Source organism: Sander lucioperca, chromosome 8 (genome assembly GCF_008315115.2).
Source record: "Sander lucioperca isolate FBNREF2018 chromosome 8, SLUC_FBN_1.2, whole genome shotgun sequence".
Taxonomy (NCBI): Eukaryota; Metazoa; Chordata; class Actinopteri; order Perciformes; family Percidae; genus Sander; species Sander lucioperca.
The window spans coordinates 33004154-33029170 of record NC_050180.1 but is presented as its reverse complement, the minus strand read 5'-3'; the positions used below and the strand labels follow the sequence as shown (position 1 = coordinate 33029170).

General features: G+C 41.1%; 1 protein-coding gene and 1 long non-coding RNA gene across 2 annotated transcripts in view; both read right to left on the bottom strand.

The window, feature by feature from the left end:
• Positions 1–12233: 12233 nt before the first annotated feature.
• LOC116048391 lies at positions 12234–14766 on the bottom strand. The gene is made up of 2 exons (XR_004104624.2): positions 13284–14766; positions 12234–13239 (listed from the first exon to the last, which is right to left on the bottom strand). It is a non-coding gene; the product is annotated as an uncharacterized LOC116048391 (long non-coding RNA).
• A 678-nt stretch (positions 14767–15444) lies between these two features.
• Positions 15445–25017, bottom strand: part of plcl1 (phospholipase C like 1) — a 102645-nt gene continuing 93072 nt past the window's right edge. Inside the window, exons 10-12 of the mRNA XM_031297403.2 lie at positions 20282–20357; positions 16812–16921; positions 15445–15946 (exon numbers count right to left, since the gene is read on the bottom strand). Of these exons, the coding sequence (XP_031153263.1) occupies positions 15752–15946; positions 16812–16921; positions 20282–20357 (381 nt within the window). The 3' untranslated portion in view covers positions 15445–15751. The remainder of the gene's footprint in view (positions 15947–16811; positions 16922–20281; positions 20358–25017) is intronic.

Below are 25017 nucleotides of genomic sequence, written 5' to 3'. Positions count from 1 at the left end.
CATGAATCCAAGTAACATTTATGGTTGAAAAAAACCCCCCGAAGAACATGCGGATGCTCTCTGGATGTCAAATACAATTACAACAAAACGAGACACACATTTTACAATCAGCAAAGCTTCTTCTCTGCACACACACACACACACACACACACACACACACACACTCAAGCTTCAGGAGCAAATCACCAACTGTTCACACGCGGCCATGTGCTAAGAAATGATTCCTTCTTCCCTTCATAAACCAGTAATCATTTTTTGCGCTCATCTCCATCTCATTTTCTTTTGTCGTCTCCCTCACCCGCTCCCTCTCTCCTTCGTCTCTAATTTACCCAGCATCCTGCAGTGCACAGGAGCCTCGCAAATTGCCTTTGTCCATTTGCGTACGAGGCTGGGGACAGTGTGTGTGTGTGTGTGTGTGTGTGTGTGTGTGTGTGTGTGTGTGTGTGTGTGTGTGTGTGTGTGTGTGTGTGTGTGTGTGTTTGTGTGTGTGTACATGCGTAGGGAGTCTGAGGCAGCGGGGTGGTGGGTTGAGATTGCTGTAATCATGGAGTGCTACCTGTTCATTAAACACACAGTGGGAAACCTGCTCACAGCGTTTAGGAACCAATTAAAGCAGCACAATCTATTAACATTAGCAACATTAGCTGGAGGAGTGTGTATGTGTGAGTGCCTGTGTGTGGAAAGAAGACAATTCAATATACAAACGTACAAGTGCGTCAGTCATTTACAAAGCACTTCCTAAAGTGACTAACTGACTGACTAACTGTTGATTGATGAGTCGTCGAACGTGCAATCAAGTGAGAACATAAAAGAATAGGGGGGATGATTCAGGAGGATAATACAGCAAGGTAAATTCAAACTTTAGCAAGTTTGTGAATGGCTATGATTATAGTACAATGTCTGTGAAGATGGTGTGTGATTGCTCAGGTAGGGGGGGTGGGACTTGTCAGGTCTTCTGGAGCGGGAGGGCTCAGAGAGGTGCGACAGTGATTCTACCAAGTATAATTATCCACGTACTCCCTACCTCACACAATAGAGTGTGATTTGATATAGATGAGCAGCCTTGGTGGGACCTCGTTTGTTGCGTCCCGAAACTGATTTTTTTTTTTTTTTTAGGATTCATCCATTAAAAAACTATTTCCAGTTTCCAGCTGTCTGTTGTGAATTCGGTACTTGTGGGAAAGAGAATGAACCAAGTTGGAGAGGTTTGGATAACAGCAATGCATTTGACCAGTTTCTTTCAAGATGGAAGAGGATGAAGAATGATAAAACTCACCAGAGAAAGTACACAGAAAGAAAGAAAACAAGAGTCTTCAGCCACTAGCAGCTCTTTGAGGCTGTACTTAGAAACAGCGGTGGTCAGTCATGTATTTTCATGTATTGAAACAATCTACTTGCCGGAAGTCCATTTTTACTGGCCCCTTTACAAATATACATATATATCTTTTTAAACATCAAAAGCGTAGAGAGAAAAAATGTAAAAAATATGTAAAAAAAAAAAAAAAAGAAAATGGCAAACTTTGAAAAAAAAACATTTGGAAAAAAAACGTCAAAAGCGTTGACAAAAAAACTAACTATTTTCTAATTAGCACACAATTTAAACCAAAGCTGAGGCTGATGGGTCATCAGTTTTTGAAGTTACAGGAATTTGGAGTATTTGACAAATTTGAATCTGATGATGGCGTAAGATGAAAAGTCAGAAGATTATATTTTGTAGCAAATCTCGTTTTTGGGAGACATTAACTCAAAACCATGAATGTCAACTTCATAGTGGCGCTGGACGAGTCAGAGAATCACCAAATACAACAAGACACATCATCTGGGAAAAATGAATGTCTATACAACATTTGGTAGCTGTGCACATATTCGAAGGATGAGTGAAAACTCTGACCTTCTGGTAGTGCTACGGCTTCTTCCTCTGGGGAACATGAATATCTGAACCTAATTGTACAGTGATACATTCAACAGTTGTTGAGATATTTAAGTCTGGACCAAAGTAGTGAGCCAATCAACCGACAGACAAACAAAGAATCAATCGTTAAGTCTCAAAATGGAGGAAAGGCCTGACACAAAGTGTGTGTAAAAATCAAAACCAGAGATGAGGCATTAAAACTGAACCAAAATGCTTATCTGCATCAGGCAGGTGGTTAAAAAAAATCTCATTTCTTTCATCTAAACTTTTCCAACAAAGCTCCACTCTGTGTCACCTCCTCTGTGCCATATTTAATACCCATATAACGACAGACCAGATAATGTCTGAAGTATAATTGTTCACCAGGAGAGGTAGAAACATGCAGCGCCATTGTCCGTCTGCCTTTTGTAGGTAGTTAAAAGGGGGATAAATAAGATGCACTTTAGACTTTTAAGAGATGTTTTCCCCCCCTCCTGCCTTAATCACCGTGAAATTACCTCTGGGTGAGGGCTGTCATTAAAATAGAAGAGGCACTTGCTTCCTGGATGCTCAAGGCGCGTATGAAGTGCTAATAGCACAGCGCCTCAATGGCGCTAACAGTTTTAACGGGCCTTGTATTATCCTGCTGTGCATGCAGTCGCGTCTACACCACCCACTCACAGAGGATGTCTGATGATGGTGTATTTCTAGTTTCTCACAGCTGTTACAGTACTCTGATAAATACACAGAGAAAGATGTCATCCAAAGCTGCAGAGCCATGTAGTTATTTTTGGCGCTGGGTTTAAATAATCAATTCTCTGATAAAATCAATCTTTGTCTTTTGAGTGATCTGATATCGATAAATTAATAATGTATGCCTTTTCAACTCGACTGTCATGTTAGTCCTGTTGAGTAAAAAGTAGTTTAATAAACCTTTTGGGGCTTAATCGTAACGGAATCATTGACCCGGTGCATTATAAAACATATTTGAGGGTTGCTTCTTGCTTGTACAATTTACAGAAGAAGTTCTCTGAGAATCTCTTTTATATCCTAGCAAAACTGGTATTGTAAGTGAAATTTCCCTAACCTAATCGATTTCGAATCGAATATGTAATAAAATCGGGACGTTGTGAATCGAAATCGAATCAATTCAGGAAATCATTGGCGAAACCCAGCCCTAGTTATTTTCAAACTAAATTCATTTTCCTGCTAAGCCCGCATGCTACACGCACATAGGTTCTGCTCTGACAGTATGTGCTGCAGCTCAGTCAATATTACAATCCAACACAAGCATGATTCTTTTGCTTGCACTTCAACGTAGAAGGCAAAGTGACTCCTGCTGTACGTGCACCATTATTGCTGCTGCTCCCAGTCTCAGAGGCCTAGGCTTGGCCCTGGGTGGATGTCCCTCAGGGTGGCTTCTGGCCGCCAGGCAAGCAGTGACGGGGCCAACAGCCTCCAGATGTTAGCCTGCATTAGGGCCTGACAGCCTGTCATGTCACCGCCTACACTACCACACAGTTCCATCACCTCCCATCTGCTGCCCAACACCTCCTGAGGGAGAGGAGGAGGGGGGGCGGGCAGATACCGCAACTATGTGACTTCACTGTACTTCAACCCAGATATAGAAGACAATACATCACAACATTAACAGATGTGTCATGCTGCCGGACTTGTTAAGTTCTTGTTGATAAGTGAACTGTGTGTGTGTGTGTGTGTGTGTGTGTGTGTGTGTGTGTGTGTGTGTGTATGTATATATATATATATATATATATATATATATATATATATATATATATATATATAGAGAGAGAGAGAGAGAGAGAGAGAGACCATGTTTTACATACATGTATATATATATATATATATATATATGTATGTATGTATGTATGTATGTATGTATATATATATATATATATATACACACACATGTATGTAAAACATGGTCAGTCTCCATCCGCAGGCAACATGCACATCTCCTTTTAATCCAGTACACACACACACACACACACACACACACACACACACACACACACACACACACACACACACTTTACACTTTACTTTTCTAAAAATAACTGATTTTTTTTTTCATATAACACAACATGCCACAAAAACTTTGAGCAATCACGTAAACTAGAGCAGAAATGATCGACAATAACAATTTAATAACATCTAGCAACTACTGTATTTTGATAATCAATGATCGTTCCAGTCAGTTTTTTTAAGTGAAAATGCCAAACGTGCTGGTTTCAGCTCATGGTTTTGATGCTTCTCTGTTTAATGTCATTGTAAATTTTATAGAATAATTAAATGAATAAAAAAAACAAAGGAAAAACATTCAAATATAAATTGCAATGATAAGATTTAATGTAAACTGAATATACTAATAACTCAGCCTTAGTATCATTCAGCATCCAAGATATTCATGTAAGTGAATTATTTGCAATGAACTACCTGGTTGACATGTGAGATGATTTTCAGATTGACCCAAAAATGAAATAGCTTGATGTTTGGCTCCCCCTCCTGGAGATACAGAGTTACATCATGGACAGTACATGAACCACCTCAGACCTCGCAGGGAAAACTGATCTGAGAAAGTCTCACCAGAACGGACGGACGGACGGACGGTCTGTCGATGGATGGATGGACAGACGGATGGATGGATGGATGGATGGATGGATGGATGGACGGACGGACAGACGGACGGATGGACAGATGGATGGATGAATGGATGGATGGACGGACGGTCTGTCGATGGATGGATGGACAGACGGATGGATGGATGGACAGACGGACAGACGGACGGACGGATGGACGGACGGATGGATGGACGGATGGATGAATGGATGGATGGACGGACGGACGGACGGACGTTATTACACCGGCTACTAGAACTGACAGCCTCTCTCATTGGAAACTACTTAAACATTTGCTATTTGCAGAGTCTATCTTCATTTTATTTATGCACTTCATGTCCACTTCCAGTTTTTCCATTGAAAGATTGTAGTTTGCACTTTTAAAATTGCATTTAACGTTACAAATATGTTCTAAACTACACTAATGTGTGACTGTATTGTGAGTGGGGTTATGGGGTGGGTGCGGTTGGTACAATATCATAGAACTTCCTCGCTCTGTTGCACTTGTCATGTGCAAAAATACCAATAAAGAAATTTTGGATTAAAATTGGATTCAAAAAGATTTAAGAAGAAAAAAAGTGGGCCTGATAACTTTGACTTAAGTAGATTTTAGGGCTGCACAATATATCGTTTTTTTATCGTCATCGCGTTATCAACTGTCGCAATATCCATCCATCCATCCATCTTCGTCCGCTTATCCGGTGTTGGGTCGCAGGGGTAGCAGCTCCAGCAGAGGACCCCAAACCTCCCTTTCCCGAGCCACATTAACCAGCTCCGACTGGGGGATCCCGAGGCATTCCCAGGCCAGGTTGGAGATATAGTCCCTCCACCTAGTCCTGGGTCTTCCCCGAGGCCTCCTCCCAGCTGGACGTGCCTGGAACACCTCCATAGGGAGGCGCCCAGGGGGCATCCTTACCAGATGTCCAAACCACCTCAACTGGCTCCTTTCGACGCGAAGGAGCAGCGGCTCTACTCCGAGCTCCTCACGGATGACTGAGCTTCTCACCCTATCTCTAAGGGAGACGCCAGCCACCCTCCTGAGGAAACCCATTTCGGCCGCTTGTACCCTGGATCTTGTTCTTTCAGTCATGACCCAGCCTTCATGACCATAGGTGAGGGTAGGAACGAAAACTGACCGGTAGATTGAGAGCTTTGCCTTCTGGCTCAGCTCTCTTTTCGTCACAACGGTGCGATAAATTGAGTGTAATACCGCACACGCTGCACCGATTCTCCGACCAATCTCCCGCTCCATTGTCCCTTCACTCGCGAACAAGACCCCAAGGTACTTGAACTCCTTCACTTGGGGTAAGGACTCATTCCCTACCTGGAGAAGGCACTCCATCGGTTTCCTGCTGAGAACCATGGCCTCAGATTTAGAGGTGCTGATCCTCATCCCAGCCGCTTCACTCTCGGCTGCGAACCGATCCAGTGAGTGCTGAAGGTCACAGGCCGATGATGCCATCAGGACAACATCATCTGCAAAGAGCAGCGATGAGATCCCCAGCCCACTGTCGCAATATACATATCGCAAAAGACACTCAGACTTTTTTTTGTGTTAGTTGAAAGAAAATATCAGTAAAAAACTACACTTTAAAATGAAACTGTCACTTTTTTTAGTGGTGCCTTTTATATTAAATTCAATGTTAAATTTGACAGATGTTGACAAAGTTTCCTTTCAGGGACATAATTTGAAATTGGGAAAAATTTGAAGTTGTAAAAAAGGTAATACACTGCAATGTATCGCAGAATATTGGTCTTTGGTGTTTTTTGCCCGCAACGTCTCCTCCCAGGCAGCGCGGCAATGGTTATGTTTAGGGTTGAGGTTAGGGTTAGCTGCCTGGAAGGCACCGCTGGAGGCAAAAAACACCATCGAGCCAGAATATTGCAATAAGAGTAAAATTGCTAAAATATTGTATTGTGACATAAGTATCCTGATGATATTGTATCGTAAGGCCTCTGGTGATTCTCACCCCTAAAGGCTCCCTCCAACAATGCAGATACAAATGTGTATAACAAGAAAACCATGCAAGTAAAAATGTGAATCTAAGACATAAAAGTAGTAGATAAAATATAGGGATAAAATAAAACAATATATAGGCTATTTGCGGTCATCAGGTGTACAGTAATGTGAGATAAAAGCCGTGCCGAGTTCCCATAAAGCCAATATTACTGAAAAATAATCATGAGAACGGGCTGTGTCCAGGACAGCTGGGATGTTCCCATCAGTTCAGCCAATAACTAACATCACCTACTAGAGACCCGTTTACAGCGAGTCAATGGGAACACTAAACAATGGCGACAACCTACTGTATGAGGAAATTTGTACAAAATCAATTCAACCCTTAGTAGATTCAAAGTTATTTAACGGCTACTATAAATCAACAGCATTAAGGCATCATAATGTGCACGTGCCAGACAACCCAGAGATTATTCATCTTTAAATACCACTACAAGATGTGCAATTTATACCTATGCTCATACGCAACATGCAATAATGGAGGCAATAACAAGAGAGGTAAATAATTAGCAGACAACAGAAGCCAAGACATGACACACAAGATCAGCAGGAAAGAAATAAAGACAGCCAGCAACTTTACTGATATTCCCAAGCAAGCAGCAAGCTTTGTTGAAACAGCTGTCCCCAGTATCTCCGGGTAGAGAACTTAACTCTGGTCCCAAACAGCTGATATGACAAACAGCAGGGCCAGGCAATTTAGGAAAGTGAGTACCAAACACGAGCAGCAGTTCATACCTGCATGCAGCAGCAGGGAAGGTGGTGCAAACAGGAAGTCACATCATTTAAACAGGAAAGCTTCAACTGAAACATGTTATGAACAACAGCAGCAGCAACTTTACAGCAGACACTGCAAATGACGATGATGATGAGTTTGAAGAAGGAAGCAAGAAGGAGCGCTACCGCAGGTCCTTCATTCCAGCAGCAGTCAGGCTCTTTAATACAACATCATAATATAGCACTGCAAGCTGTTTCTGCAATATGAGCCATCACTGGACAATATTCTGCACTATGCTTTATTATTTATTACTCTGTGTCACCTCCAACTGTGCAATATTTCATTTCTATTCATCCGCACCTTACTCATCTGTATATCTGTGTTTATACAGTTTCTGTTTTATATACGGGTGTTTATTATGTAAATATGTTTGATTTATTACTATTATTACTATAACTAATTCTATTTTTTCTATTTCTTATACTTAATGTATATTTTTGTTTCGCCTATGTCTACCTAATGTGTATTTGTGTTATTCTGATGTGTGTACATTTTTTCTTTGAGCTGCTGTAGCACAAGAATTTACAGTGCGGGATTAATAAAGTCTATTATCTTTCATTCGTGAAATTGTGGCTTCTTCAATTTGAGGGCTTACTTTTTTCTATAGTTTCAACCATCATTTCAATCAGTTAGAAAAACATGGTACTCACCGAGGTAACTGCTGAGATGTGGGAACATAGGCTACCTCTTTAATGAAGTCCTTATGGAGCAGAGACACAAGCTGCCAGATTGTAAAATTAACTTTAGTCAGATTTCTAGCTAGCTAAACTACTTCATTTGGAGGTAAAACACAAAGTTAGCTTACTTGCAATGTTTGTAATAGTGTATCATTGCACAGGAAAATGGTGTTGTGTACAACTATGTCAATTAAATGACCAACCTGTTCATTTGTTTAAAACATGGCGGATTCCCCAATTGCTCGTGTCGCAGTCATAGACTGTATATAAGAATGGACCAACAGATCCCGTTGCTCTGGACGGAGACCAGTGAAGGCCGTTAGAAGCACTTTTCCGGTGAGCGTTACTGCGCAGCCTCCAACTGAGAGAGACGACGTAAATGTGCCGTGAGCAACCTGTCTGAAAGTTGTAAGTCTTCTGGTAGCTGTGCCAAGAGAAATCTCAATCATTCCCAATCTTGCAGAGACGGAGAGCGTAGGTATATGTAAGGAGATAACATAGTCACAGGCTAATTATTGATCACTAAAATGATAGTTAACATTAGTAATTACACTTAAACAGCTAATGTGAGACGAAACTGCCTGCGCGCTTCTCCTGTACTATACGGTAATTCCTCTACTATGAGACAGTAAGTCGCGTGGTTATGACATAATCGTTAGCCTATTTTTACAAAAACGTCTGCTACGGAGCCATAACGTGAGGTACAAGGTAATGGAGCCTTTTATACATTGTCGTGTTTCTTTAGAAGTAAACAACGGACAAATAGAGTCTTTAAACGCTTCAGATGTAAAGTTATTCTCTGTCAAAGTGACGTCAAAATGAATGGCAGTCAATGGGATGCTAACGTCGGGTGATCGCTTTGTAGCATTAAAATGGCGCCATAGAAGATTCGAGCTCTGAAGCGAAGCTTACCCCCTTGCTCGTGTCGCAGTTCCATTTCGAATCCTTGGATTCCGCTCGGCAAAGTACCCGGATTTAGTTCCAACGCTAACAAATCTCTTAATATGCGTTCACTAAACTGCTCTGGTTTATCTCCCTCCTCCTGTTAATAATTATTAACACAATATTTAGCTAGGTAGCAGACTTTCACTGGTTAAAATACCAAACAGATAGGCCTACAGTACAACTGATGCTAATCAACTGTAAAACTGTTGATGTTCTGTATTTAGCCAAATATTGTTTGTGAGAAAAAAAAACATCACTCTGTATCAGATTATGTAAAACCGCCAGGAGTTTTGTAGTTTATCAACACCAACAGAGTGGCAACTCTTCTCTAGAGAAATGATCTGTGTCATTCCTTTAAACCATTGACTGTAACATTAATATTAACAGTCTATGCATTCAACTTTTTTTTTTTTTTTTTTGTAAAACATTATCATATTTCCATTACAAGTAAGAAAAGCATAACATTTTATGTTTGTCCAACCAACAGCCCAAACCTCAAACAATTATAAAAAATAAATTAAACATTTTAAAATAGCTGAGAGCAAAAGTGCACATCCTCACATTCAGAAGCTGGAAACCATGACGTAGGATTATCAAAATAGTTGTCAATTCATTTTCTGTCAATCAATTATTCAACTAATCATTTCAGCTGTAGGCCTACTTGTACATTCTCACGTTTTCTTTGCCAAAATCTTTTGCAGTGGAGTGAAAAGTACAATATGTCCTTCTAAATTGTAGTGAACTACAAATATTTATAAAGTGGCATGACATTTAAGTAGTCAAGTAAAGTACAAGTACCTCAAATTTGTACTTATGTAGGCATACATCAGTACTTGAGTAAATGTAGCCTATTAAATCCCATCACTGGCCAAAACTAATGATCCTTCATTAAGGTTAAAGGCTATATTGTTGAAACTGTTGTAGAGACATGTAGCAGAATAAATAAATAATATTAACACTGGAATTATATGCCTGAACAAGCCTGAGGATAAATATACAGGAAAGAGACCGCACATATACACTTATAGCATCGGGACAGAGTGACAGATAAAGTAGAAGCCACAAGAGGATTTGGTCAGGAAACGATAACTTTATTTAATCTGGGATACATACTCTTGTTATATTGGATTACTTGTCAGATAGAAAACACAGTGGCTTTTCAAAATAAAAGCAAGGTCCATTTAATTAATTATATTTATTTGTTTTTAAAACACACTTCAATAAATATTTTTTTTCTTTTAGTCTTTTTTTTTCCTTCTTCTATTTTACAAAAACGTACAGTGACTGTAAGAACAGGGAACAACACTGGATTAAAGGTCAGCAGTGTAGACACAGGCCAACACAGACACTGCCGACGCCACGGGTAATAAAGAACCTAAAAATACCTTTACACATTTCCAAGTGTCTTACACAACTTTGTCCACATCACTATATGGCAGGTATAAACAACTCTTTCAATTATTTAAATGAATGTTAAGCACTATTTGACCACTGGTCTGCAAAGATAGGTAGCATCACACACTGAAGAGAGCACAGAGAGAGCTAGCTCTAGGTTAAGACACGCAGGTAAAACAGATACAATGCACCCTAATGCAACCCCCTGCTCTTTAGCATTGATCTGTCTACCGCTCACATCCTTCAAATTTAAAAACTGTATTACAATGAGACAGAGCTTTACATACTGTAGATCTGTTCCACTTTTAAAGGGAAGTTAAGGAGGGAGCAGCATTGGGTTACAAATGGGCAGGGCCACGCGGAATCTGCGAACGCAGAATTCTGCAGTATTTTCCGAAGATTTTCAGCAGATTTTAAACAAATTAAGGATGAAACTCAGAATGTTAACACATCTCCACCCAGGCAGAAAAAAACTGTCTGCTGAATCCCACAGATTTTCATTCTGGATTAAAAACTGTAAAGTAACAATATAAACTACACATAGTAAAGCACTGCAGTGAATGAATGACCGCAGTGCCTTTTGCAGAGGTAAACACATCAGGTAAGTGCAGTGACATATGAAGCAGATGTGTGAGAGGATAGGCAAACGCTTCGTACCTAAAACCTTATTTTTGAGTGTTCAAAGGATCATACTGGTGTTTGTGCAAGTTTACTTCATTTACAACAATTTATGTATGCTTTGCCTTACTGCTAGTCTGGCTCAACGGATGTACATTGGGATGTCCCTCCCCTTTTCGCTACCTCTGCTATGTATTTTCCGAGGGCACCATTGCTGCATCCAGGGCTTAGCGCCGCCCAGGACGGATGTGATTGGTTTCAAGAAATACAAAAAAAAGACAGAGCGTTTGGCAATGCAAGACTACTTTACTGCTGACCGTTTTCCAAAACTTTGCAACCTTCAGGGACTTGAAACTTGCTTGAGACGTGATCCGTCACAGTGAACATTATGCTTGGTTTTATTTTTATGAAAAGAGACATCATTGTGTGTTAATGCATCGATAAAGACGGATACATTTAAAAAAAAAAAAATCTGCTGTTCCAGGTGGGAAATCATGAGCTGCTGAAGCTCAGACAGATGCATTGGCGAGCTCTATTGTTAGAAATCTAGAAAAAAAGTACCTTGTGAGACAGATATTGTCAGTTTGGCAGCGTCTTGCATCACCACAATATCATATTTTAACAAAAATAAACTTGAGCGTGATGTTCGCTGACATGGATTGACTTAAGAATGCTGACTTCACTGACATCACCTGCAACCAATAGCTGCCTGGAAGGTATAAAAGCACATTCAATCTATATGATTCAAATACAATTGTAAATGATTTGAAATAAGTAGGTTAAATCATGCCAAAAACACAGGTACGGTCGGTCCTTCAGTATCACCCAGCTACAAATTAGCGTCAGGCGTCATATCTTCCTGACATATTGCGGTTATTATCAGTTATTACATGTTGCTTTTCGTGCAGCAGTAGCAGCTGCACGGCCTGCCATAGATCTTCTTTGTAAATATCTAAGTACCTAATGAATTATTCTGAGAATGAGTTCTAACTTAACTTCGGAAAGTATTACTGAAACCTGACCCCCTCTACCCTTTAGTTAACCTATGCAAAATGTAAACCCTGTGACCTCCATCTTTGCTGTATCCCCTCGCCTGTTCGCTCTCTGACCCAGTTGTATTCCCCGTGTCAGCACGTGTGTAAAGCGGAACACAGAAAGCTAATACTGTGGTTTGTTTTACTGGAGCTGATGCATCATTAATGCAGAGAGATCCTCCCTGCAGGTATGCAAGTTCTCTGAGAGAGCTCCTCTGACAATTGTAGTTTTCATATACTCGAGCTCTGGGTTGCAGTGGAGAGCCGTGAAATTTCTCCGGAAGCTGCTGTCCGATTCAGTGATCTTTAAGAGGAAACATGGCAAATAGTTTTGGCAGCGACTGTGTATGTAGGAGAACCAGTTTGTACCATCAGGCCAGGAATTAGGGCACCACGGTATCATGACAGACATTAGCACACCAGCACATCCCGAGGCCACCAGTGAGTCAGAAGGTTATTAATAGACCAAAAGCAGCAGGTGCTGTCACTCCGTCTATAGCTCACAGCCAATTATGAAGCTCTGCAGGTGTGCCCAGCCAACCACACAGGCAACCAGAAGTGAATCTGATATCAGTCATTTCTTCTTCTTTTTCTACCCTTCAACCTTTGCTCTCTCTTCAATATATGTCGTCTACTTTTAGAAACGTATGCCTTCTCCCAAACACAACACACACATACACAAAAACACTTGCATGGAAATGTTATTAGGTCAACCTCATCCTGTGGCAATGACTCAGTACATTAGCTCTGCCACCCCCCCACTACCACCTGCAGCCTCCACTGGAGCAGCAGGAACAGGATGGAGAAAAGTGGAGGTATGAAAGAGGGTAATGGTATTAAAAAAAAAAAAAAAGAAAGGAATGTAGAGATAAATTAAAGGCAGCGAAACAGAGCACAAAAGTATGGGATGCCATTCAGAACGTCCAGCAGTCCTACACCTGAACTTAAAGAAGGGTTAGTAGACCTCAGCGTCGTGCCCACGGTCTGTGATCCTCGCCTCCCGTCGGTCGGTCCACCTTCCTGCCTCCCTCAAACGGCAGAATAAACATTCAAAATGTCTTCTTTTCAAAAGTTGCCCGTTGTTGCAGCCCTCACGCCTGCTTGGTTCAAACTGATTGCAGAATTAGGTGGAAAAACATTTGTTCAAATCTGATCTTTTTTAATGACATCAATATGGCTGCCCTCTTTTAGCCGATTAGTCGACTAATTGGTAGTCGATTTCTTTATTCGATTACTTTTTTTTTTTTGCTTTTGCATGCTGAATGACTTATTTCCAAGAAACCTATAAGGACATCTCTGGTAAACACAAGATTTAAAGTGGTGGTTCTGCATGACAGATCTGTCCAATAAATTAAACTTATCGTATATTGTTGATAAAACCATAGGAGTGTTAATCGACTAAGAACGCCTCTACTTGCGGACAGCCCTAGACGTCAATCTTTGGAAAGCTTTCATCTGCAAATCACCTACAATTTCTTGGGAACTAAGAAAAAAATAGCCTTGTACAAATATAACAAAGCCTGAAAATCGCCAACATTGGACATGGGATTTTGTTCGCCAGAGAACAGAATAGGATCTAATCTTAGCTTTATAGTCCTGTGTGTTGTCTTAGCATCACTATTGTCAAGTTTGGTTCAAACGCAGCATTACGCAGAGAGAATACAAGAGTACAAAAGCGGAGTTAAAAGAACACGTATCGGGTGTTTTCCTGCGTTAGTTAAGAAACACACAGTTGCACTCAAAGGCCAAGAGGAACGCCATCACTTACAGGAAAAGCACAACTATACGAGCCATGGTCAGTAGCACCTGCTGGACACCACTGTCGTTTTCACACACATGTATAAGCATCACTGAGCTATGAAGTTAGTTATATTGTTTTCAATCCTTCAGTCGGTACACATTGAGTTAAACAGCCTCATTAACTTTCTTCTAACTAACCATTATTATTATTATTATTATTATTGCTACATCAATACAGTGTACTTCATCAACGCTGCATGGAATCTGTTCTACACACAAACACACACGTGTACGGACTCTGAGCGTCCATTACCCAACACGTCGGCATCGTGAGGAGGTTATGTGATCCACACGTGTACGTGTAGTTCTACAGTATCAACACACATCCACAAATTCTCCAATTACTGTGTCTCTTCTCCAATACACGTCCTGTCTTCGTGTTCCAGCTGTCCCCTCGCCCAGGTGAACATGACAGGCTCAAAGGCCATCAGGTTGAGATAAACAAGAGGCTGTGTGTGTGTGTGTGTGTGTGTGTGTGTGTGTGTGTGTGTGTGTTGGTTATTTTACACAGTACATGAATATAGCAGTTGGATGAGGACGTGTGTGTGTTCTCAGAGTTGCAAGGGGATCTTTGTGTACTCTAGTTAAAGGGTAACTTTTTCCTTTTTTTTTCAACCTGGACCCTATTTCCCCATGTTTTTGTGTCTACGTGATTGATGGGAACAATAATCTAAACCCACCAGACTCCATGTAAATAAACAGTGATTTTTATCATCGTAAAACACACTTCATTCAAAGTGGACAGACACAAAATTAAACTATGAAAAGCCGTCTTGGTTAGTCTTTACACTTTTCCAACAATCACCACTCTGGGTTGGTTAAATGAACACATCATTTTACCGATTTACTTATGAGAATATGTTTTCTCTATACACGCTTATTTAAATGGAGTTGGTTGGAGAAAAGGTTTGGCAATAGCCAGTTTCTGGTTAAACAAAGAGGATTTTACTCTTTTAAAAAGGTCTATCTCTGTAGGAATCCTTTCCATAATGTTGTCAGACACTTAGAATAACAATCTGAGTCTGTCAGTGGAGAAAACTGCACTTTAAGTTGATGAAATTGACGATGCACATTTGCCCCATAGGGTTACATTGCAGCCCGGTTCGCGGCTGCTGGTCGTAGCGTTCTCGCTACTGGACTGGACCAATGTCAAAGGAAAATACTTTTACTACTACTACTGCATAAGTTCAACTGCATTAACTGCAGTTACATCTGAAAACAAAAGTACCATTTATCTTTTTTAAATAGTAATATTACACTGAAAATCTAGGCTACTTGAATCAGTTCCTTTCCACCTGTGTATTTTTTTGTGGGACACATCCTGTCAATCAATCTCTTAAAGCACCTTCCACCAATTGCAACACTGTAAACACACACACACACACACACACACACACACACACACACACACACACACACAAACACACACAGACACACACAGACACACACACACACAATCTTGTTGCCTGGGGACAAGCTGAAATGCTGGGGCTGAGAATAACTTGTCCCTTCAGCTCAACATCCATTCTGCATTCTACCTCTAAACACCATCTGGTGTCACACATTATTCAGGTGTCTGTGAGTTATTATGAGTCTGTTAATGAGGAAAACCCGCAAAGTTACAATGGTGAAGGTTGAATGACATTTTTTTTCTCACAGCAAAACAAGCAGGAGCCGTCAAAAGTCTAAGTACCCGCGTGGAGAGTCTTTCTTACGACATTCATGAAAAGCCTCTCTGGAGGCCGGACCTTCAGTGATCACGTGATGAACTCACCGTAAGGCTTCAACAGATACACCGCTCTGGTCTAGGCTCGTCTAGACACACACTGCACTGTATAAAGGGAGACAATCCTTTGTCATATTTCCTCATCTGTGTTACCCCTTTGTAATTACCCGGCCCACTTCCTTTTCATCTTTGGCAGTGCGCTGGATCCGGGGTGGGTAGGGGGGTGGGGGCGTTTCAGATGCGTCCGTTGCCATGTGTGCTGCTTCGGCGGCCGAACAGAGGGTGGGAGGAGTAGTGCAGCTCGGCTGCGGAGAAGGTGGAGGCCGAGGAGTTGGAGGAGGTAAGTCCGCAGGCTTCGCAGGCCAGAGCCAGCTGCCTCAGGGCATCCAGGGAATCCATCTTAGCTCCACGTAACAGATCGCTCTGACCCTGCAGCACACAGGAAGACACGGGTTTGACTCATGTACGGTATGTGTAAAGGCTGATTTATGCTTCTGTGTTAAATCTACGCCGTGGGTACGTACGTAGGTACGTAGAGATACCGACCCTACGCTGGACCTTACACCGTAGCCTGACGTGCACCTCTCAAAAAATGTAACTACACGTTGCGGAAACGCACGTCGCTCGGCCGCGGCTTGGTAGCGTAGCATTTTCCCCCGACTCATTTCCTGGTTCGCCTTCTCCATAAACATGAAATCAAGGAGAGGGTTAACTTTTCCTGCTACAGATTTCCCACCGTGGTCAGAAAGAACAGGGGAGACACTTTGTTTCTCTCACTATGCCTCTAGAGTCGGTACTCGCTCCGAAGCTAATCGCCGTCACTCTCTCACTCGCTCTATCACACACTCACCGCGCACACACACACATGCCGGCCCTGCTATTGATTGTGATTTATGGTTGTGTGGAGGCTCCACACAGAGCTTTCACCATAGCCTACGTCAGTGGCCTGAAGTTTATACTTGTGCGCTGGCGTGTGCATCGATCTAATAGCAGGGCCGGCATGTGTGTGTGCGCGGGTGAGAGTGTGGTAGAGCGAGTGAAAGAGTGACGGTGATTAGGCATAGTGAGAGAAATTCTATTTGGGTCTGCTAATAAGGTACACGAACAGCAAGTAAGAAATAGACATAGATTGCAAAAAGTCTGTTTTAAAAATAAAATCAGTGAGTTCTGATTAAATCACTATAAGCTTCTCCTTTCCAAGTGGGTCTCAGACGTGTCACACTTACCATAAAACCAGATATTTATCTGCCATCAATCCTATAAAATCAGAGAGTTTGGATACCATTATGAGTACCTTGAGCACAGTGATGTTCCAGGTGAAACTCTCCACAGCTTTGCTCAGCTTGCGTCCCTTCAGTCCCTCCTTCTCCCCGAGCCGGGAAAGTTCCTCGTGGAAGTCCATTCCTGCAAAAACACAAACACACAGGTCCAGATGATTCCAGCCTCCCTGCTCACGTTTCCTCTCTTTTACTGTAGCTAGGCGCTCAATTCTATTTAAATGGAAGGATGTAACCCAGGGGTTCTCAAACACATCACTCAAAGGTCCGCATCTGATTTTTATTTCAAGACAAAGGTCCGGAACAATTGGCAATAACAAACAAAATACATTCGGTCCGTTTTTTGAGCTTCATGCAGTAAAAGTACAGCAGTATTCTTAGCTTCATGTAGTAAAAGGAAGTTTCTGCCGCTTTGACATTTTTGTTTATCTTTTCTGGCGTTTTTCTGCCTTTTAACGTTTTTGTTCCGCTTTTGCGATGCCTTTTGCATCATTTTTGTCGCCTTTTTCAATGTTTTTGCCAATTTTTTCACGTACAGTTAACATTACTAACAATGTATTGATCAATAGAAAATGTATTTCAAAATAGAAAACTTTAGGCTACACTTCATAAGGTATTGTATTCATAACACAAGGTATGGGCCAGGTTCGGATTGACTTGGTCAGGACTTTGAGAGGCCCTGATGTAACCCCTCAGATGCAACCTCAACGGTTCCATTATAGATTTTACAAAACCTGGGTCCCACTAATAAACTATTAGTGAATAGTCTACCTGGTCTGGAACTCATACCTCTACAGGTGGTCTGTCCTAGCTGTGCTTAAACACACTGTGATGCCCATGTTTAGGTCCGTTTTCCTGTGATCTGAGTCAGAATCAGAATACTTTATTGATCCCCTCGGGGAAATTGTAAAGTTGCAGTTGCTCACAGTCAGATTCAAGGTAAAAAAAAAAGCTAGCTAGTAGGTGTAATAGAAGAATATGGAGATAGAGATGTGAGGTGGAAACACGTGTTGTGAGCCTGTCTGTTAAGGACTCTGTTGTTGGTTTTGTTTGTTTTTTGGTTCTTTCCAGTACTCCTTATCTTTCTGTACATATTTGTACCTTGAGATGACAGCTTACTGTATGTTAATGCTCACACACAAACAAGAGCTTTGCCTCAGTTTAAGAGGGCGGGTGGGCATCAGCATTTCAAATTCAGGTAAATATAACTGTGTCAGACTGACTTGCTTGGCTCACGTTTGTGACTAACACAAAAGGTCTAGGGGCAGTTGTCAACTACATGTCTTGATGGATTGGTTGTCAGATACTGGATTTCCATATTCATGCAACTGACTTTTAAATTGACAGTTAAAGGTCAGGAGTTATCTAAGACGGTGAGAGGGTCTAATACACAGGTTTGACTGTATAGATGCCGATCTTTTCACTGTCAATGCTGTCATACTGCTGCATCACACCTTAGAAAATCCAAAATATGAATGCAAGACTATTCTGTGGTGTGTTACGAGTAAGGTTGGGTACCGAAACTCGTTCCTACACAACCGGTAGGAATCGGACCGGATTAGAACGCAAATTTCGGTTCCTCATTTAATGTGTAATGACGACTAAACTATTTTCTCTCTGTCGCTCTGAAACGGATGTAAAAATATCCCCCTTTTTCTGTAGTCTACCGTTAGGTAGCTACCGTAAATGTAGGCTTCTTTTAAAATGCCATATTTTCCTTCTGGGCTCACCAAAACGGACGTAAAAGCATATTAACCATTCACTGCACGTGATCGCTAGTAAACATATTACACTTGCTCTGCTAGTCTATCGTTAGCTAGCTAGCTTTTAGTCCATTTAAAATGCCTAAAGCGAAAACTCTATAAAAGAGCCTTTCCTCAATGTCATTTTTCAGTTTTTCAAGAATCGGTTTAGGAATCGGAATCGTTTTAAAAGTACCGGCTCGGCATCGGAATCGTGAAAATCCAAACGATACCCAACCCTAGTTACGAGTAGGGGTGGGAATCACAGGGTACCTTTATGATACACGATACATGGCTCACGATACTGATAATATCAGGATACAGCAATTCTGCGATAATCCATATATTGCTAGACAATCCTGTAATCAGGGTGCGATTGTTCAGGGGGGATGTGTGGGATTTCCCCCTTTCTGGTCTACATATTCCTGCCTTCCTGCCCCGGTGGGGCCGAAATGATCAGTGCTACTTCACCAATAGACCAATATATAATATTAATTATATACCTAAATTTGAAGTAGCCCAATTTAAACTAAGTTAAGCGCTGTAACGTGAACAGTCTATAGTGCGATAGAACGATAAAATCAAGCAGCAGCTGGTGGTTGTATTTAGCCTCCACAGAGCTCCAGTACACCGGCTACCAGCGGCAGTTGTTTAGCCGCCAATAGGTGACTGTAAGACGGCTACAGGCACCGCCCGATGACGGTGCTTTCAGGGGCCGTAGTAGTGGAGTTTAGCCAGGAAAAGTGAGCGTCATGCGACGATGACAGTTAAGTTTAGGCACAAAAACGACTTGTTAAGTTTAGGAAAAAGATTGTGTTTGGATTAAAACTCTCCCGAGGAAAGAACCAGCGCTTCCTGGGTGAAAGTATTTTGTTTTCGCCACATAGTGAAATCCGCTCTCTGGCTTGACAGCGCTGTGTTGACACTACGTTGTGTTATTTCATTTTGATTTCATTGGATATTGAAGTTGATAAGTAAGTGTTTTGGCATGCCTGGTCGAGTGGCTCTATCCGTGGTATTGGAGGGGGGATTTCATTCTTGCATGTTTTGTTTTGTTGTGCATGATCAAGCAAACATTCCGCGCCCATTTTTTCTTTTTTTTTTAATGTGTGTCAAAAATAAGAGGACTTTTTTTGGCTAATTAGAAATCCATCCTGCCAAACGTTTGACTAGGGTTGGGTACCAAATTCGGTATTTTTAAGACACCGACCCAATTGCCTCTAAAGTTTTGAGTATCGAAAAATGCCTCGTCATTCAAGGAGTAAATCTCATCAGAATCATTGAGCCAATCAGCATGCAGCGTGCTTCTATCAAGATCGAATAATGTTTGTGATTGGCTGTCTAACGTCGTAGAGACACGCAGGAAAAACTCTACGTTATGCACAGAGACGGGGCTCACGTAGTAGGAGCTGAAACATAAATGTGTGCCGTAATGTGTAACTTTGTAATTTCTTTTTGTTTTATAAAATTGGTATTGAAAAAAGTAGAATTTACGAACACGGTATTGGTATTGGTACCGGTATACATGATAATACCCAGCCCTACTTTTGAAAGTGTCAAAATCAACAGCGAGTACCTCCACTTGTAATGCAATGTTGCTTATTTACTGACACATTCTCTGAGCAGTCCCCTCCTCATTAGGTTCGGCTGTCTAATGTTCAAACTGCATTCATTTTATTCATGAGCGCTCATCAAAACTATTTTCTCTCAGCTCATTATCGCCCATGGTTCACTGCGTACTTTACCTTCTCTCTGCACATGGCCGATCCTCTCCTGAACACTGTCTGCGTTCTCAATCAGCTGTTTCTGGGCGGCAATCATCTGCACAGACAGGAAGAAAGTTAAGCTTGTTTAAAAGCGAGCACTGTTCAAACCCATAGAGCTTTATTTTAAATGGTGCAAGGAGTGTTCATGTTTCCACAAAATACCAAACACAGCAGGCTGCAAAAAAGGGAAATGTGTGATCTATTTCATATAATGCATCCATTACATACATCAAAGCTGAAACAATTAGTCAATTAATCGAACAGATCGACAGGAACTTCAGAAGCTATTTTTTTTAATGTATTTATCATTTAACTATACTTCTCTTCTAAATGAGTTTGGCTAACTCTGTATATATATATATATATATATATGTATTATACTGTATATACATGTATGTATATCTAGTTTAACTATTACATCTCATTTCATTTCATTCAACCTGCTAGAGACAGGTATTGGAAATTAGCAGTAGCTATAAATGCTGTGATACATTGCATTGGATAATTGTTGTGCTGCAATTCTCTATGTAGACTGTATTTGTCCCTATCAATGTCATTCATTAAATTAAATGAAATTATTATTTTTGCACATTGCACACTTCCTACATTTACTCTTTCTTCCTAAATACTCTTTACACTTTTGCACATTTCATCCTTTTTGTTTCAAACACTGAACACCTCTTCCGATTTAATAACCAGATATATTTAACATATTTTTTCATATTTTCTATTGTAAATTCTTCACTTACATAGTGCTTCTTTTTCTTTTCACTTAGGGACTTTATTTCAGGGGCCACCGGAGGAGTTTTGGGACCTTAAAGGACAATTCCGGCGCAAAACGAATCTAGGGGTTATTAACAGATGTGTACCTACTCTGTCGCTCTCTGGGACATGTTTTCATGCTAATCGAATGAGTTTGGAGCTTGAAAGACGCTAGCGCGGACCGCTGATTAGCTTACAACGCTAGTATTCGGGGCACAGGGAAAGTAAAAACAAAATCGCTATTTATACCACTAAAAAGGCTCAAAATATCACCAAACTTCAACGGTAGCATAATGAGGGTCCCTAAATGTTAACCGAACCACTGAGAACTTTGAAAGTGTACAGACAGTTTACTGAACGAAGAGCTGCGGGAGCTCTGTGAAAGGGCTACGAGAGAGAGAGAGCTACCGGTAGTCAATGCAGCAACACAGCCTCATACTTCGGGAAACTGGTGGTGTACCTGCGGACATTGTGCTATGGCCACCGAACAGGAGTGTCTGTGTTGCAAGGAGTGGGACCTGTTGCGTCGCAACACCCAAGAGACGCAGTGTTTTGTACAGTCTGAAGATTTCCCCTCTCTGATAAACAGGGCTGTACTACCGGTCTGGCGACCCAGGCCGGAGGGACCAGATGGACAGTTATCCACTGAGTAAGTACACTAGACAAGTTATGCGAGTGCGATTATTTCAGATATATTGAGCAAATTGCTTTTGATTTTAGTTTGCATCGTCAGCTGTAAGTCATAACTGGTTTCCAAGACGACGGCGGCGGCATGTAAACATGAACGCGAGTGTCTTTATAATCTATCTTTTCAAAAAACTGTCTGTACACTTTCAAAGTTCTCAATGCTTCGGTTAACATTTAGGGACCCTCATTATGCTACTGTTGAAGTTTGGTGATATTTTGAGCCTTTTTAGTGGTATAAATAGCGATTTGTTTTTACGTTCCCTGTGCCCTGAATACTAGCGTTGTAAGCTAATCAGCGGTCCGCGCTAGCTTCTTTCAAGCTCCAAACTCATTTGATTAGTATGAAAACATGTCCCAGAGAGCGACAGAGTGGGTACACATCTGTTAATAACCCCTAGGTTCGTTTTGCGCCAGAAAAGTCAAAACAGACCTGACCCTCCCTCCACCAGTGATACATTTTGAATTATTTTCCCAAATAATTGGGAAAAAAGGGATAACCCTCCCCAATGTTACATTGGAGCCTTCTGTACGGGTTTGCATTTGACAAAGATGTACGAATGTCCATTGTTTTTATGTTTCGTATGTTGTGGCTGTTTTTAAACCTCTGTTATGGTGTGGTGGCCATTTCAGTAGATTTACTCACTAACATTGTTGTGGAAACACAATAAGCATGGAAACTAAATGCACACTTCCTGCATTACAGTTAAACAACATACATGACTAAACGCATTCTGATCTTACGCACCACACTCCTCTGTTATGGTGTGGTGGCCATTTCAGTAGATTTACTCACTAACATTGTTGTGGAAACACAATAAGCATGGAAACTAAATGCACACTTCCTGCATTACTGCATTACTTCAAATACTAAGTTACTCCTCTAGTAAACTAGTATTCACATGAAATAAAACAATAAAACGTTGAGACCATTCAGCAAAGGACACTGGGTAATAAGAAATTCAACACTGGTTGCTATGGACTCGTCACTAGGTTTCCTCAGTCATTGTATATTTTAGCATAGGTAAAGCTGCCGAAGCTGAACATTATCCAAAACTCCATTTCTCAGATGAGAGTAAATTTTTGGAGCTTGCATGCTACCACTCCTTCCTTCTCTAAGGAATATATATATATATATATATATATATATATATATATGGACCGAAAGGATATTTGAGTTGGGTATGGCTGCAGCCTGGAGACCTCCCGTCTCATGCCCGCCCGGCTGTTGCTTCGACTTTTCAAAATAAAAGCTTGCGTCTGGTTTGCTATATTTCATATATGTTTTGGATGTTTTTTAACTAAACAGTACGGCAATCATGCTGATGAATAACATTATTTTTTCAGCAGATGTCTTAGTTACAACACGATGCAGTTGCAAGCAGTTTTGTGTTAAATATGTGTGAGCGGGGTTTATTCAGTTTGGGAAATCCCACGGTCTAAACAAGGAGGGACCCATCTTCTAGCGATAGGGGCCGAGACCTTTAGAGCAATTTGGAGCTACAAGGATAAATATGCGTCAAACAAGCCACTTTGAAATGTTGCTGTTCTCATGAATAGAAAAGGTGGGTGACCCTCCCATCAACAAAGAAAAAGACATGACCCTCCCCTATTTTCCTCCGGTGGTCCATTCCATAAATACCGAACGGCCCCTTATTGTGTTTATTGTTATGCACTGAGATACCAAGGCTAATTCTTGTATGTAAAAAAAACTATTTTGCAATAATCCTGATTCTGATTCTGAAGTGCAAATGGCCAAGTGGGATTGATTTGGAAGCTCCGAAGTTGGAACGCGAAGCACAAAGTCTGTTTTAAATAATCTGTGTAAAGAAACAAGCAGAAGACTGGCTACAGGGCAGCAGAAAAGAGAGAGATGAGAGTGTGTGATGACTCAGCCGTGTGTGTGCTTCCAGGAAGGCTGAAAGAGGTGTGATGTACGACTGGAGATCACACCAACTATGGCTACATTACACTGACCTGCTGCGCTCATATTTGCTGGATTCACACTCAAACATTATTAGCTCCAGTGCTGCGCTGAAAAACAACGTTATAGTTAGAAATAAAGCACTCTCTGTGCGGAGGAGTGTGTGTGGAGGTGTAATAGCCGAGCGCTGAAACAGGTGGGAGAGATTCATCCTTATCTGCTGCAAGAGGAAATGGAGTAGGAGGAGATGCAGCTGGCTGTCTGTGTGTGTGTGTGTGTGTGTGTGTGTGTGTGTGTGTGTGTGTGTGTGTGTGTGTGTGTGTGTGTGTGTGTGTGTGTGTGTGTGTGTGTGAGTGTGTGTGTGTGTGTGTGTGTGTGAGTGTGTGTATCTGTTTCATGCATGTCACCTCAGAGTCTCTTTCTGCATATTTAATATTTAATGCTTCAGGACACTCCTGAGTAATACTCCAGGATACTGAGTAAACACACTAAACACAATTTAAAACTGTCTGTCTGATGACCGTCTGATGACCGTCTGACATTTTGACTAAACTTGAAAAACAAAATTAGGAAAAGCAACTTCTGAGTACTATGAGCTAACACATACTGTGTTTTTAACCCAGTTCATTTTGATTTTTAGGGGACAAACCCCAGGTGAATAGATATCACCATTAAACTTGATTACTGACATTAAGACAAATATATTGCTGAAATTGTATGTTTAAATATGCAAATGATGCTTTATCTTGTTAAATATGCGCTTATTCGTATACATTTTCAGAACAGAAATCTGAATATTGGATTGTTGGAAGTTTTCTAAAATGTTTGTTTAAATATGCAAACAAGTTATTATCTAATGCCAACTTTTGGTGAATTTAGGAGAATGCAGAGTGGGGTAAAATAAACATCTAAATGTGTAATTCGGATGTTTTTTTCCCAATAGTTTGAAAAAAGAGGATATGCTATGGAAGCAAAATTGTTAAAAAACTTTCCCCTCAAAGTAAACATAGAGCGCAGAGAGACCATAAAAGTATAATGCTAGACAGTAGTTTTTGAGTGCCAATTCATGAATGTTAGCATTTTGATTTGCTCAACTAAGATGGTGAACGTGGTTACCATTACACCCGCTAAACATCAGCATGTTGAAAAATGCCCAATCACGCCCCTGAACCCTGAACCCTAAACCCTAAACCATGAATCCTAAACCCTGAACTCTAAACCCTAAACCCTGAACTCTAAACCCTGAACCCTAAACCCTGAACCGTAAACCCTAAACCCTGAACCCTAAACCCTAAACCCTAAACCCTTACAGACGTCACCTGGTAAGTGCTTGAGTGCAAGAGGC